This window comes from Pristiophorus japonicus, chromosome 9 (assembly GCF_044704955.1).
Source record: "Pristiophorus japonicus isolate sPriJap1 chromosome 9, sPriJap1.hap1, whole genome shotgun sequence".
NCBI classification, from domain to species: domain Eukaryota; kingdom Metazoa; phylum Chordata; class Chondrichthyes; family Pristiophoridae; genus Pristiophorus; species Pristiophorus japonicus.
The window spans coordinates 158,705,049-158,721,729 of NC_091985.1; the positions used below are offsets into that span (position 1 = coordinate 158,705,049).

General features: G+C 47.4%; 1 protein-coding gene across 6 annotated transcripts in view; it reads right to left on the minus strand.

Moving 5' to 3' along the window:
* Window positions 1-9,409: 9,409 nt before the first annotated feature.
* Window positions 9,410-16,681, minus strand: part of snx14 (sorting nexin 14) — a 186,759-nt gene continuing 179,487 nt past the window's right edge. For all 6 annotated transcript variants that reach the window (XM_070889997.1, XM_070889995.1, XM_070889994.1 and 3 more), the window contains one exon: window positions 9,410-9,691. In XM_070889997.1, coding sequence (XP_070746098.1) covers window positions 9,653-9,691 — 39 coding nt within the window. In that variant the 3' untranslated portion in view covers window positions 9,410-9,652. The remainder of the gene's footprint in view (window positions 9,692-16,681) is intronic.

The following is a 16,681-nucleotide window of genomic DNA, read 5'->3' on the forward strand; positions in this document are numbered from 1 at the left end:
AGAGGGCTCCGGGTTGATGACCCACACCTGGGAGGGACACTCGCTGACATCTAATTGAAGAACAATGTTGAGAGAACTCCTCCAACTTCATCCTGTGGATCACCGTGGTCACATGCCCTACCTTCCCCGACTGAGGATCCATCAGGAAGTCTATTGCCCACGCGCAATCCTTTCATCCCCGTCCCCATGAAGAACACAATAAAAAGCCCAACGATTCCACCACTACACAATAACCATCACTCGTTATCCAGAACTAAAACAGGCAAAGTAAACCGGCGAGCACCAAACAGCACCTACAAATATGAAACTACTGCCCCGGTACACACCCTCAGTGTGTATCAGTGCCCTCACCCACTCCCTGTACACACCCTCAGTGTGTGTATCAGTGATCTCACCCACTCCCTGTACACACCCTCAGTGTGTGTATCAGTGATCTCACCCACTCCCTGTACACCCTCAGTGTGTGTATCAGTGCCCTCACACACTCCTTGTACACCCTCAGTGTGTGTATCAGTGATCTCACCCACTCCCTGTACACCCTCAGTGTGTGTATCAGTGCCCTCACACACTCCCTGTACACCCTCAGTGTGTGTATCAGTGATCTCACCCATTCCCTGTACACCCTCAGTGTGTGTATCAGTGATCTCACCCACTCCCTGTACACACCCTCAGTGTGTGTATCAGTGCCCTCACCCACTCCCTGTACACCCTCAGTGTGTGCATCAGTGCTCTCATCCACTCCCTGTACACCCACAGTGTGTGTATCAGTGATCTCACCCACTCCGGTGTGACCCGAGGGGCAGCCGCATGCCAGGTTGATGCTGCTGAGAATCTGAAGCGGGCAGTTCCGATGTCCGCCTGGTGCCCCCTCGAGAGTCTGTGGGCCGTGAGGGACCCCCCCTCACACTGCACCATCTGAGCACGGGCTGGAGCAGTCTGGGCCTCCTGACTGACAGGCAACCTCAAGGGCAATGGTGGCGTGGCTGGGGAGGGAGCAGCTATGCTGGCATCCCGAGAGAGGGCAGAGGGTTCCTGCTCCATGATTCCCAGGCCATTGCCCCGGGTCTGTTCAGTCTGCCCTGTGACCTGCTGGAGGGCAGAGTCTGGGCAGCTGAGACACTCTACACGCCCCTTTCAAACATGGAGCCCAGAGCCCTCTTAGCAGCTGTCTGAGCTTCCATTGCAGCACCTTGCCGTTGCGGGGAAGATGCTTGGAGTGTAATGGAAGCTGTTGGGCTGCCATTGCAGAACTTTGTCTTTCCAGGCAAGTTGTTTGCCATTCCATGGAAGCTGCAATGGGTGCAGTGGAAGCTGTGACCTCAGTCATCAGACATTCCATGATGTTGGACCCCACAAGTGGCTGGATGGAATTGGCCAGCCTCTCCACGCTGGACAGGATGGGTTCCAGGCTCTGGACCAAGCTGGAGGTGGACTCCTCCATCCCCCGAGCCACGACCCATGCTATGAGGCAGGCTGCCCATTGCACCAAGCATTGGGTGTGCCTGACCCATCAGCCTTCTTCTGAAGCTTGGCCCTGGGAGGTCGTCATCTGACCTCTCTACACCAGAACTAGTCTGCGACCTTTCCCCTTGGCAAGGTGGCACCTGTGGTGTCCCTTCCACCCGGCGTGGCAGCTGCCCACTGGTGCCCGGTGCGTAGGACCGTGTCCTACCCCAGCCTCTAAGTGACACGTGGTGCCGTCTCTGAGCTGGTGCCTGCGACAGTGGCAGCCATTGAATGAGTGTATTGGCAGGTGTGTGCTTGTGTGTGTGAGGTCTCACATGATTGAAGAGCTGTGAGATGTGTCTGAGGTGTGAGTCGTGCCTGTGAAGGATGCAATATTGTGGGTTGTGGGTTGTGTGGTTAGCTGGTTGGCGCAGTGTTTTGAGGTTGTGATGGTGGTGATGCAGTTATTGAGACGTGAGTTTGTGAGACGGGTTCTTACCTTGACCACTCGTGTCAAATCATTGAATGTTTTACAGCACTGGAGCCATGACCTGGGGGCTGGGCTCCTGGCTGTGACCTCCCGGGCGATCTCCTCCCACATCCACTATAGCGTCCTACCCTTTTTAATAAATTAAATCCCAGGATGTGAACATTTATTGTCCATCCCTAATTGCTCTTGAGAAGGTGGCGGGGAGCAGCCTTCTTGAAGGCAACAGAGTGCCATTTCAGAGGGCAGCTAAGAGTCAACCACATTGCTGTAAGTCTGGAGTCACATATAGGCCAGACCAGGTAAAGACAACAGATTTCCTTCCCTAAAAGGATTTTAGTGAACCAGATGGGTTTTTACAACAATCCGGTAGTTTTATGGTCACCATTACTGATATTAGTTTTTTATTCCAGATTTATTTAATCAACTGAATTTAAATTCCCCAGCTGCTGTGGTGGGATTTGAACTCATGTCACTGGATCATTAGCCAAGGCCTCTGGATTACTAGTTCATCATCAATCATCATCATCATCATAGGCAGTGCCTCAAAATCGAGGAAGACTTGCCTCCACTCCAAAATTGAGTCCTTGGGTAGCTGTGCAGTCCAATACAAGGACAGACTCTGTCACAGGTGGGACAGACAGTGGTTGAGGGAAAGGGTGGGTGGGACTGGTTTGCCGCACGCTCTTACCGCTGCCTGCGCTTGGTTTCTGCATGCTCTCGGCAACGAGACTCGAGGTGCTCAGCGCCCTCCTGGATGCTCTTCCTCCACTTAGGGCGGTCTTTGGCCAGGGACTCCCAGGTGTTGGTGGGGATGTTGCATTTTATCAAGGAGGCTTTGAGAGTGGCCTTGAAACATTTCCTCTGGCCACCTGGGGCTCGCTTGCCGTGTAGGAGTTCCCAGTAGAGCTCTTGCTTTGGGAGTCTCGTGTCGGGCATGCGAACAATATCGCCCGCTCAACGGAGCTGGTCGAGTGTGGTCAGTGCTTCAATGCTGGGGATGTTGGCCTGGCCGAGTACACTGACGTTGGTGCGCCTGTCCTCCCAGGGGATTTGTAGCAATTAGCCACAAAATGACAGCCTGAAATCAGACTTCTAAACAGGCGTGTTTTATTAGCACGCCACCCACTGAGCGTGCTTTCCCCAGAATAACCACCGAGATATTTTCCATTTACCGATTTACCCAGTGGGAAGCCAAGAGTTTAGATGTAGGAGGCATGTCATATTTACCTCATCTATTCAGAATACGACCTACATTCCCCTCTTCCCCCCCCAAAAACACCATCTGACACTCGAATAACTGAGATTTTTTTTCCCCAAACCCGACCCAGAAGGCCATTGCTGACGTTCATCACTCTTCCTGGCTTCTGCCCTAAACGTTCCCATTACCGATTTGAAGCTATTTTCCTTCGTTCTAGTTTATGGTCATGTAGGGGGGGGGGAGGGAGGGGGGAAGGGTTCGAGTACAAGAGTAAGGGGGGCTGAAATTCACCCCTGCCGGAAATGGGGCTCACTTACCATGTTTCAGCTGTTTTCACCGTCACAAGAAATGCGATGGCCTCTTGCGCGATATTCAGCTCTTTGGGCTAGACTTTCCTGAGAGCACCTCAACGCCCTATTGCCCATCAGAAAAACCGCCATCGCTCGGTGAGTAATGCTGGTGAGAATTTACACTTTTGTGTTAAAACTAATCGCCCGGCGAGAAAATGGGCCTTGTACCATTATTCTCGGTGGTTTTCTTGGTGGTTAAGGGGAAACTAAAGTAAAACGAGCGTTTCTTTTTAAAATTTAGTCCGAGGCTGCGGTTGGGGGCCTAGGGACGGGGGGAAACTTTAAAAAAAAAAGTCATTAAAAAAAGTTTAAAAACATTCCCAAGACACGTTTACACCTAATTGCCATTTTACAATTAAAAACAAATAAATAAAGAACCTTTAACTTACCTTTCTTTGCAGAGTGCTCACCTACGCAGCTTTCACAGGGCGGATCCCTCGGCGATCTGGGCGGGCTTCCGTTGAGGCCAAACTTACGCCCTGGCAATTTTTTTAGGCGGTGCACGTCGGCAGTTTGGTTCTGACGGGCGTTTTCAGATTCGGGCGGTACCATTGAAAAACTAAGCGGGAAACTCTCGCCGGATGGAAAAACAGTTGTACTGCCGAGAAAATGGCCGAGAACCCGCCGAAAATGATAGGAAAGTGCGCCCCTTTGTCTTTTTTTAATCCAGCAGGGTGGAAGTTGGTCATAATGGGGGGAGGGGCGGGCGGACTGTCCGCCATCAGCGTAGCGCTGATGGTATCATCACGCTGGCATGTCACCACGTCCCTCCCCTTCAGTTAAAGGGGCCGCTGCGAGCTCTGCCATTATTTAAGTTCGGCCCACTGGGCCACCAGGGAGGGTTTCGGCCGGGCCAGTGGCCTGGCACCCAAGAGGGGGTGCCAGGCTGCCTGTTGGTGGCCCGGCCGGACCTGGGGACATAATTGTCGGCCAGACCTGGCAGTCGTCAGAACAAAAACAAAGATGGCGGCTGCGGCAGTGCGCCCTCCCCTTTAATGGAAGCCGCACCACCATTTTGCAGACACTGCAAGCCCAGTGCACAGATAGACAAAGCTGTCGGTGGCACCGAGCGGCGGGTTGAAGATTTTTACAGATAAATTTTGCTTCGGGGCGGGAGGTCGCGCTTTGATGACACACTTAGGAGGGGTTGGCAGCAGCGGGGCGGGAGGTCGCGCTTTGATGACACACTTAGGAGGGGTTGGCAGCAGCGGGGCGGGAGGTCGCGCTTTGATGACACACTTAGGAGGGGTTGGCAGCAGCGGGGCGGGAGGTCGCGCTTTGATGACACACTTAGGAGGGGTTAGCAGCAGCGGGGCCGAAGTGGGGACCGCCGGAAAAACCACTGAGGAGAATTTCGCGAGCGGCAGCCAGTCAGTTGACAAAAAATCGGCGGCCATTTAACACCACCGCAGCCTTATTGGAAGCCTGAATTTCGGCCCCAGGAAGTCTTGCTACAACTGTGCCGGGCGTTGGTGAGACACCTGGAATACTGCGCACAGTTTTGGTTTCCTTATCTGAGGAAGAATATATTTGCCTTAGAGACGGTGCAGCGAAGGTTCACTAGATTGATTCCTGGGAATAGAGCGTTGTCCTATGAGGAGAAATAGAGTAGATTGGGCCTATACTCTGCAGTTTCCAGCACATGCCTGAGCGCAAGGTCGGAGGCTGGCCTAGGATTGGGCCGCAGAACTCATTCTGAGGACTATGGTGAGCTGCCGACCTGAAATAGGCTACACTATCCTCCACCTGGAACAGTGACAGAGCTCTCCCAGGAATGGAACCTGGGACAAAATACTGGCAGCTCCCAATCGTATTCCACCGCAGCGGCAACTAACTTTGTTCCAACATCTTTTTGTCCGTGGTTCCAGAAGTCCTCTCACTTAGAGACACTGCCGAGTGTCATCTGGTTCTCAATTTAAAGTTAATGGGCCTGAAATTCAGCTCCCCGAAAAGGCCCGTTACCGCCAGATTGTGGCGGTCAGGCAGCGGAATCGAACGGCCGTCGCCAGCCAAAGGGGGGTGGGGGGGTTTCTGGCAGTCCCCACTTCCGCTGCCGAGCGGCCGTGAGTGCGTCATCAGTGTGCGCACCACCGGGACCGCCCCCCACCCCACCACTTCCCTCGAAATTCAGCACGAAGAATCTAATGCCCACCGAGCGGTGCCCCCCCTCCCCGGACAGCTTTTTCTGTTGGTGCACCTTGCATTCCCCATCAGCCCATGCGGTGCGGCGGCCATTAAAGACGAGGGGTCACTGCCGCGGTCGCCATTTTTTTTTGCCGGCCGCACTATTGTGCCACCGGGTTCGGCCGGGCCAACAGGCAGCTTGGCACCCCTCCTCTCTTGGATCCCAGTGGCCGATCGCGACTGATGGCCGATTCTCTCCCCTTTAAAAGGAGAGAAGTGGTAACGCAGACCCGCAATGACGTCACCACCACTCCGCTGCCGAGTGGGAATCCGTCCCGCCTCCACTTCCGTCCCTCACCAGTACTTACTGCCGCACATCCGTCCCCATTGTGACCGACTTCCTGGCCACTTAAAAAAAAACAAAGAGCTGAATATCGATCAAGAGTCGACCTCATTCTACCCGGCGGTGAAAACACTTAAAAGTAACGGTAAGTGCACTAGGTTTCTGGCAGGCCTGAATTTCGGCCCCAGTACTTCTAATGAAGTATGTTAGTGAAATAACCTACCATTTTTCAATTGGTTAAATAAATAGATCAAAAAGGGTGGTGAATCTTTGGAATTTTCTACCCCAGAGAGCTGTGAAGGCTGGGTCATTGAAAATATTCAAGAGAGAGATGGATAGATTTTTGGATATTAAGGGAAGCAAGGGATATGGGGATTGTGCAGGGAAGTGGAACGGAGTCCATGATCGGATCAGCCATGATCTTATTGAATGGCGGAGCAGGCTCGAGGGGCCGAATGGCCTACTCCTGCTCCTATTTCTAATGTTGTTATGATGTTCTCAATGCGGTTAGAATCGGAGTGTGGAACAGTCGCTCAGTTTAAGCTAAAAGCTGGGTGGTGGAAGATGTCAATATTTACTTCAGCCAGTAAGAGTTGTGTGCAGGGTCAAGCTCCAGGAGGGACCGTAGGCTTCAGTGAGAGTTTGGAATAATCAGAGTCAATATGATCTTTGAAAATTGGCAAATAAAATTGAGCGCAAAATTGAAGGAAACATTTTGATTGGAGGCTGCAAATTTTGGCAGTACATTCACATGGAAAGAAAGGTTTGGAAACAAGTACCACAAACCTCTTCCAGGAAGATAGTGTCATTGTCGGGCAGTGGTATGGCAAGAATTTTAATTTCAATTCATACCACTCCCTTCCAAATTCTTTCCAAGTGTTTACTGAGACGTAGACACTTCCAGCAGTGTAAGAAATTCCATTACGAAGTTTAATGCCCTTAACCTTTCGCATTATTGATTGAGAAAGCAGAATATTTATGGTAAGAAAGCATTTTCATACTAAGAAGCATTCTCTCCATTCGCGCAGGCATTAATACAATTAAGAAATCAAAGATCAGGCTAGGTATGACCCTTCAGGACACCTGTATGCAGTGATGTCTAGGCCTTTCTGTGGCCTGGTGAACACTTGAACATACTGGTTGAATCTCTTTAAAATGCTGCGGCTTGTACTAGTTCCACTAACAATTGTTTTAGGCTATAGCAGCTCAGTGGGTGCATTTAGTTCAATACGTAACCAAGGGAACCTCCAACAGTCCATACTGTGTCAGCTGTGGCTCAGTGGGTAGCACACTCGCCTGAGTCAGAAGGTTGCGGGTTAAAGTTGAGCACACAAATCCAGGCTGACACTCCAGTGCAGTGCTTAGCACGTGCTGCACTGTCAGAGGTGCTGTCTTTCAGATGAGACATTCAACCGAGGCCCCGTCTGCTCTCTCCGGTGGACACAACAGAGTATAGACAGAAGCTCATTGGAGTGGTCTGAGCAGACTTTGGCTGTACTGTAACTCCAGGCATTTGCACACAGAGATCACCTACTTTGTGTTAAACTGGAGCAATGTAAACTTGTGCTAACAATATCGATTCTGGTAGGATGGCTGCAACAGTAAGAAAGCATTATTTCCAAGAGGAAGGAAGCTATCCCCAGTGTCCTGGCCAATATTTATCCCTCAATCCACATCACAAAAACAGATTATCTGGTCATTATCACATTGCTGTTTGTGGGAGCATGCTGTGTGCAAGTTGGCTGTCACCTTTCCCACATTACAACAGTGACTACACTCCAAAAGTACCTTCATTGGCTGTAAAGTGCTTTGAGACATCCGGGGGTCATGAAAGACGCTATATAAATCCAAGTGTTTCGTACTTTAAACAATTCTTGTTCTGTGGGTTCCAGCAGTAATACCATCTCTCACTTTGGCCACTAGAGAAACAATGGGAGCTTCTTTATTGTTATGCAATCCAGAGGTACTTGGGTCATTGTTTACATCAGACACTTTCTTACTGTTGCAGCCATCCTACCAGAATCGATATTGTTAGCACAAGTTTACACTGCTCCAGTTTAACACAAAGTAGGTGATCTCTGTGTGCAAATGCCTGGAGTTACAGTACAGCCAAAGTCTGCTCAGACCACTCCAATGAGCTTCTGTCTATACTCTGTTGTGCATTTGTAAATCCAAATCCAGTGCAAACAAGGTCACAGACCAGCCACATTCTTCATGTGCATCGAAAAGACTGGGTTTTGTTAGCATATTGTCTACACACCAATCTCTGACTGGCTCGATCACATTATAAAATACACAGCTTTTGCTTAACTCAGTCTTCCAGAGCATTAGATCTCAAGCCCAATCCAAAATCCTGCTATAACTGTACTCATCTCATAAGCAGTCCCTCGACTCGAGGATGACTTGCTTCCACGCCAAAAAAGGATGAGTTCACAGGTGTTTCAATGAAGGACCCGAACTACATCCTCAAGGGTGGAAGATGCCTGTGTGTGGATTTTATTAACGTGGGGTGGCCGTTGCACACCAGCCACCACACGGGCCTGACAGAGCTCGGTCTTGGTCCAGTGGCAAGGATTACCCAAGACGACTGGAGACCTGCTCTGCTGCACGGACCTAGTGCGCACAGTGTGGGCTGGGCCCGTGCTGCCCCTTGGCTCCCTGGCCCCGAACTCACGCCTCTCCTGGGCCACGATCACATCCCTCCTCAGTCTCTCGTCGCTCCTGCTGTATCGGTCCACGCTCCAATCACCGACCAGGACCTTGATGACATCACTCTTCGCTGCCGTCGCCCTCCTGCACCAGCTCGTGCTGCTCCCCCTGGGGTAAGTACGCCTCCATGCTGCTCCTTTTATGGCCCCGACCTGCCGCTGGTGTACAGGGTACTGGTGAGACCACACTGCAGTACTGCGTACAGTTTTGGTCTCCGTATTTAAGGAGGGATATACTTGCATTGGAGGCAGTTCAGAGAAGGTTCACTAGGTTGATTCTGGAGATGAAGGGGTTGTGTAATGAAGAAAAGTTGAGCAGGTTGGGCCTATACTCATTGGAGTTTAGAAGAATGAGAGATGATCTTATTGAAACATAAGATTGTGAGGGGGCTTGACAATGTAGATGCAGAGAGGATGTTTCCCCTCGTGGGGGAATCTAGAACTTGGGGCCATAGTTTCAGAATAAGGGGTCGCCCATTTAAACCAAAAATGAGAAAGAATTTCTTCTCACGGAGGGTCGTGAATCTATGGAATTCTCTGCCCCAGAGAGCTGTGGAGGCTGGGTCACTGAATATATTTAAGGTGTAGACAGATTTTTGAGCGATAAGGGAGTTAAGGGTTATGGGGAGCGAGCGGGGGAGTTGAGGCCAAGATCTTATTGAATGGCGGAGCTGGCTCGAGGGGCTGACTTCTGCTCCTATTTCTTATGTTATGTACAGATAAAGTCACTGGATGATCTGGAAATCCACATACAATGATGCAATATCCTTTATTGGTGTAGTGTCTTGCAGCACACACATGTTCAGAAATGAAATCAGCATTTTCATTAAAATAAAATTGATGTTCACATTCACAACACGAGTTTCACTAAAAACATTCAGTATTCCGTACACAATAATTAAATGTTTCGGCGGTATACACACAGCATGGCTCTATTGCACTCCTGCTCCTAATATCGAGGCTCTCACTTAGAGAAATGGGGATCAGTATCCTTCACTTCCACGTGGATACAGATGCAACCTCTTTCTGCACCTGTAATATACAGAACAAGACCATTTAGAAAAACACAAAACCACACACCACTGGACACTGAATTGTCATCTCAGAGATCGATCAGTCATTGCCATGGAAATCTGTGGTACTTTTCTGAGGCACACTAAGCACCAACATTTCAGGAAATATCCTTCCTCCTTTGGGGACGAGCCCACTCCACATTTATCAACTTCTTTCAGATCACAAGCCCTCTCAACACAACCTCCATTCCACTCAGTGCAATAGCTGAATTATTCCATTTTGATAGTCTCCATGACCTTCGATCGACCAATCAGAATCCCACTTTCAATTCTCCAAAGGCATTTTTTGTTGGTCTCTCCTGAAATTCTAACCAACAGTTACCACCTCTTATATTTGATGACTCCATCCTTGGTCACAAAGAGAAGGATGAGGGAGGCCATTCAGCTCAACCTTCCTTACAACCTATTGACCTCCCAACACAGTACAAGAGTAGGCCATATGGTCATAAAAACATAATAGGAGCAGGAGTAGGCCATTTGGCCCTCAAGCCTGCTCCGCCATTCAGTAAAATCATGGCTGATCTGATCCTGGATTCAGCTCCACTTCCCTGCCTGCTCCCCATATCCCTTTATTCCCTTATTGCTCAAAAATCTGTCTATCTCCACCTTAAATATATTCAATGACCCAGCCTCCACAGCTCTCTGGGGCAGAGAATTCCACAGACTTACAACCCTCAGAAGAAATTCCTCCTCATCTCAGTTTTAAATGGGCAGCCCCTACTTCTGAGACTATGCCCCCTAGTTTTAGTTTCCCCCATAAGTGGAAATATCTTCTGCATCCACCCTGTCGCGCCTCCTCGTTATCTTATATGTTTCAATAAGATCACCTCTCATTCTTCTGAACTCCAATGTGTATAGGCCCAATCTACTCAACCTATCTTCATAGGTCAACTCCCTTCAGTACTGGAATCAATCTAGTCAACCTTCTCTGAACAGCCTCCAATGCAAGTACATCCTTCCTTAAATACAGAGACCAAAACTGTACGCAGTACTCCAGGTGTGGCCTCACCAATACCCTGGACAGTTGTAGCAGGACTTCTCTGCTTTTATACTCTATCCCCCTTGCAATAAAGCCCAACATTCCATTTGCCTTCCTGATTACTTGCTGTACCTATATACTAACCTTTTGTGTTTCATGTACAAGGACCCCCAGGTCCCTCTGTACTGCAGCACTTTGCAATTTTTCTCCATTTAAATTATAATTTGCTTTTCTATTATTTCTGCCAAAGTGGATAACCTCACATTTTCCCACATTGTACTCCATCTGCCAAATTTTTGCCCACTCACTTATCCCTTTGCAGATTTTTTGTGTCCTCCTCACAATTTGCTTTCCCACCCATCTTTGTATCATCAGCAAACTTGGCTACATTACACTTGGTCCCTTCATCCAAGTCATTAATATAGATTGTAAATAGTTGAGAACCCAGCACCGATCCATGCAGCACCCCACTAGTTACTGTTTGCCAACCGGAAAATGACCCATTTATCCCGACTCTCTGTTCTGTTAGTTAGCCAATCCTCTATCCATGCTACAAGCCGGACGGCCAACCCTGTGAACTTTTATCTTGTGCAGTAACCTCTTATGTGGCACCTTATCGAATGCTTTCTGGAAATCCAAATACACCACATCCACTGGTTCCCCCAAATCCACCCTGTTCGTTACATCCTCAAAGAATTCCAGCAAATTTGTCAAACATGACTTCCCCTTATAATCCATGCTGACTCTGCCTGAGTGAATTATGTTTTTCCAAATGTCCTGCCACTGCTTATTTAATAATGGATTCCAACATTTTCCCAATCACAGATGTTAGGCTAACTGGTCTATAGTTTCCTCTTTTTGTCTGCCTCCTTTTTTAAATAGGGGCATTACATTTGCAGTTTTCCAATCTGCTGGGACCTACGCATAATCCAGGGAATTTTAGTAAATTATAACCAATGCAGCCACTATCCCTGCTCTTCTCTTAAGACCCTAGGATACAAGCCATCAGATCCAGGGGATTTATCCGCCTTTAGTCCCATTATCTTACTATAGACTACGCCCACCAGCGACTTTTTCCCTTTATTATTCCTTATCTCCACCCAAACTGAACCAACATCTTGATCCTCAGCCAATATTATTTCTCACTAACACACTGATCTCATCCTTTGTTAACAATGCTACCCCACCTCCTCCTTTTCCTTTGTGTCTGTCCTTTCGAATTGTCAAATACCCCTGAATATTTAGTTCCCAGTCCTGGTCACCTTGCAACCATATCTCTGGAATGGCTATTAGATCATACTCATTTGTATCTATTTGTGCCGTCAACTCATCTATTTTGTTACGAATGCTACGTGCATTTAGACAAAGAGCTTTTAAATGTGTTTTTTCACCATTTTTTCCTGCTCGTTTCCTCTGTCCTTCAAACTCACTTTCTTTATTTTTGTTTTCCAATTCCAGCTTTACTTTTACTCCTCTTCCTACTGAATCTATTTTCAGGTTCCCATCTTCCTGCCAAGCTAGTTTAAACCCTCCCCAACAGCAATAGCAACCCCCCACCCCCACCCCCACACGAGGATATTGGTCCCGGCTCTGTTGAGGTGCAACCCGTCCGGCTTGTACAGGTCCCACCTCCCCCAGAAGTGGTCCCAATGCCTCAGGATACTAAAGCCCTCCCGCCTGCACCATCTCTCCAGCCACGTATTCATCTGCTCTATCCTCCTATTTCTGGACTCCTTCGAAGCTGTTTCACCATTCAATAAGATCATGGCTGAGCTTCCACCTCAGTTCCATCTTCCTACCCGATCTTCATATCCAGGGATTCCTTTAGAGTTCAAAAATCTATTGGTTTCAGCCTCGAATATACTCAACAACTCATTATCCACAGCACTTACGGGCAGAGAATTCCAAAGATTCACAGCCCATATGAAGAAATTTCTCCTCATCTTGGTCTTAAATGGCCAACCCCTTATCCTGAGACTGTGACCCCCAGTTCAAGACTCTGCAGCCAGGGGAAACAACCGCTCAGCATCTACCCAGTCAATCCCCTTCAGAATCTTATATGTTTCATTGAGGTCTCCTCTCATTCTTCTAAACTCCTGAGCAGAGGCCCATTCTACACAATCTCTCATCATAAGACAGTCCTCTCATCCCAGGAATTAATCTAGTGAACATTTGTTGAACCCAATGTTCCCTCTAATTTTGTTTTGTGCGTGGTCCTCTTAACTGGCTGCGTGCCCGTTCGAATTTCCACACGTTCCATATAAAAACTGGCTGTGCAGCTTAGTGGGAACGTTGGTTGTACATATATCTTAAGGCACGTATATCCTTCCTCAGGTACTGAGACCAAAACTGTGCACAGTACTCCAGGTACGGTCTCACCAAAGCCCTGTACAATTATTTCCTTACTCATACTCCAACCCACTTGAAATAAAGGCCAACATTCCATTTGCCTTCCTAATTGTTGTATATGCATGTTAGCTTTGTGTTTAATATACAAGAGCCCCCAAATCTCTCTGAACACCAACATTCGATAGTTTCTCACCATTTAAAAAAAATTATCGTTTCCCATTCTTCCTTACCAAAGTGAATAACCTCACATTTTCCCACATTATACTCCATCTGTCATCGTATTGCCCACTCATTTAATTTGTCTATATCCCCTTTGCAGATTCTTTGTGTTCTCCTCACAGCTTACTTTCCCACCTACCGTCAGCAAACTTGGATACATTAGTCGGTCCCTTCATCCAAGTCATTAAAATAGATTGTAAATAGCTGAGGCCCCAGCACTGATCCTTGCGGCACCCCATTAGAAACAGCCGGACAACCAGAAAATGACCCGTTTAGACCTACTCGCTGCTTTCTGTGCCTTAACCAAACTCTATCCATGCTAATACATTACCACTAATCCTATGAGCCCTTATCTTGTGTAACAAACTTCTGTGTGGCACCTTATCAAATACCTTTTGAAAATCCAAATATACTATATCCACTGGTGCTAGTTACATCCTCAAAAAACTCAAATAGATTTGTCAAACACTATTTGCCTTTCAGAAAATCTAGCTGGCTCTTGAATGGTTCCAGTTTTGCCTCCACCATTCTACCTGCAACACTTCCAAGTATTGATCGCTTCAAGACCACTCTCGTGTGCCACTTTCCAAGTCTGAAAAGCCCGGGTTCTGCTGACCTTTCCTCATAACTGGCTCATGGGGCGGTGGTGGGGGGTCACCTTTGTCGCCGTTCTCTGCACCAACTCTGGGGCTTGGAAGCTTCCTTTGTGCCACAGTGATCAGAACTGAACGCAACATCAACACGTGGCCTGACAATGGCCACGATGCAGCTTTCGATTATGACCTTAGCCCCATACTCCACTGATCTGATAAGCATCTGACAGCATTGTTTGCTTTGTTGAACATCGCTCTGCAATGATTGGACATGGCTCTCCCCAGCTAGCTAACACCATTCATCAAGTATTTTTTTTTCTCTTCCAGGGTCTAACAGCTTAACTATGTCAAATGGAATTCAATACAGGTATGTGTCTGTGCAAATTCTGACCCGATCCATCATCAGTGACTCGACCACCACTCACCTCACCTCTCTCCCCCCCCCCACCCCCCCGACCCCCTCCGCTCCCCTCCCCCTGCCCCCCAGCATCTGGAAATTTGAGCACTGTGCATTGCTTTTCTGAATCAAATCTGTTGATTTAAATTAGAAACGGTAGAGTTCCCAGCACGAATCCCTGGGGTACTGCACTCAACCGGATATCACTCCCCAAGCTACTGCCCTTTACTCCATCTCTTTCAAAGAATTCCTCATCTAGCTTCAAATTTTACTTTGAACTCGAACAGCCTTTAATAAGAACATAATAAATGGGAACAGGAGTAGGCCATATGGCTCCCCGAGCCTGCTCTGCCATTCAATAAGATCATGGCTGATCTGATCATGGACTCAGCTCCACTTCCCTGCCCGCTCCCTATAACCCCTTATCCCTTTATCGTTTAAGAATCTGTCTATTTATGTCTTAAATTTATTCAATGTCCCAGCTTCCACAGCTCTCTCAGGCAGCGAATTCCACAGATTTACAACCCTGAGAAAATAAATTTCTCGTCTTCTCAGTTTTAAATGGGCGGCTCCTTATCCTAAGATTATGCCCTCTAGTTCTAGTCTCCCCCCATCAGTGGGAACATCTTCTCTGCATCCACCTTGTCAAGCTCCCTCATAATCTTATATGTTTCGATAAGATCACCTGTCCTTCTTCTGAATTCCAATGAGTAGAGGCCCAACCTACTCAACCTTTCCTCATAAGTCAACCTCCTCATCCCCGGAATCAACCTAGTGAACCTTCTCTGAACTGCCTCCACAGCAAATATATCCTTTCGTAAATATGGAAACCAAAACTGCACGCAGTATTCCAGGTTGGCCTCACCAATACCTTATATAGCTGTAGCAAGACTTCCCTGCTTTTATACTCCATCCCCATTGCAGTAAAGGCCAAGATTCTATTGGTCTTCCTGATCACTTGCTGTACCTGCATACTATCCTTTTGTGTTTCATGCACAAGTACCCCCAGGTCCCGCTGTACTGCAGCACTTTGCAATCTTTCTCCATTTAAATAATAACTTGCTCTTTGATTTTTCTGCCAAAGTGCATGACCTCACACTTTCCAACATTATATCCCATCTGCCAAATTTTTGCTTACTCACTTAGCCTGTCTATGTCCTTTTGCAGCTTTTTTATGTCCTCCTCACACATTACTTTTCCTCCCATCTTTGTATTGTCAGCAAACTTGGCTACATTACACTCGATCCTTTCTTCCAAATCGTTAATATAGATTATAAATAGTTGGGGTCCCAGCACTGATCCCTGCGGCACCCCACTAGTTACTGGTTGCCAACCAGAAAATGCACCATTTATCCCGACTCTCTTTTTTTTGTTAGTTAGCCAATCCTCTATCCATGCTAATCTATTACCCCCAACCCCGTGAACTTTTATCTTGTGCATTGACCTTTTATGTGGCACCTTGTCAAATGCCTTCTGCAAGTCCAAATACACCACATCCACTGGTTCCCCCAAATCCATCCTATTTGTTACATCCTCAAAGAATTCCAGCAAATTTGTCAAACATGACTTGCCCTTCATAAATCCATGCTGACTTTGCCTGACTGAATTTTGCTTTTCCAAATGTCCTGCTACTGCTTCTTTAATAATGGACTCCCCAACCACAGATGTTAGGTTAACTGGTCTATAGTTTCCTGCTTTTTGTCTGCCTCCTTTTTTAAATAGGGGCATCACATTTGCAGTTTTCCAATCTGCTGGGACCTCCCCAGAATCCAGGGAATTTTGGTAAATTACAACCAATCCCTGCCGCTACTTCTCTTAAGACCCTCGGATGCAAGCCATCAGGTCCAGGGGATTTATCTGCTTTTTGTCCCATTATCTTACTGAGTACCACCTCCTTAGTGATTGTGATTGTGTTAAGTTCCTCCCCACTATAGTCCCTTGACACTCCACTGTTGGAATATTGTTAGTGTCCTCCACCGTAAAGACTGATACAAAATATTTGTTTAGAGTTTCTGAATCTCCATGTTTCCCATTACTAATTCCCCGGTCTTCTCCTCTAAGGGACCAACAGATACTTTAGCCACTCTTTTCCTTTTTATATACCTATAGAAACTCTTGCTATCTGTTTTTATATTTTGTGCTTGTTTACTTTCATAGTCTATCTTCCCTTTTCTAATCATTTTTTTTTAGTCATTCTTTGCTGGCTTTTAAAAGCTTCCCAATCTTCTGTCCTCCCACTAGTTTTGGCCACTTTGTATGCCCTTGTTTTTAATTGGATACCGTCCTTTATTTCTTTTCTCTTACACCCTTTCCTCCTCACTGGAATATATTTTTCTTGAGAGTTGTGAAATATCTCCTTGAATGTACACCACTGTTCATCAACCGTTCTACACTTTAATCTATTTTCCCAGT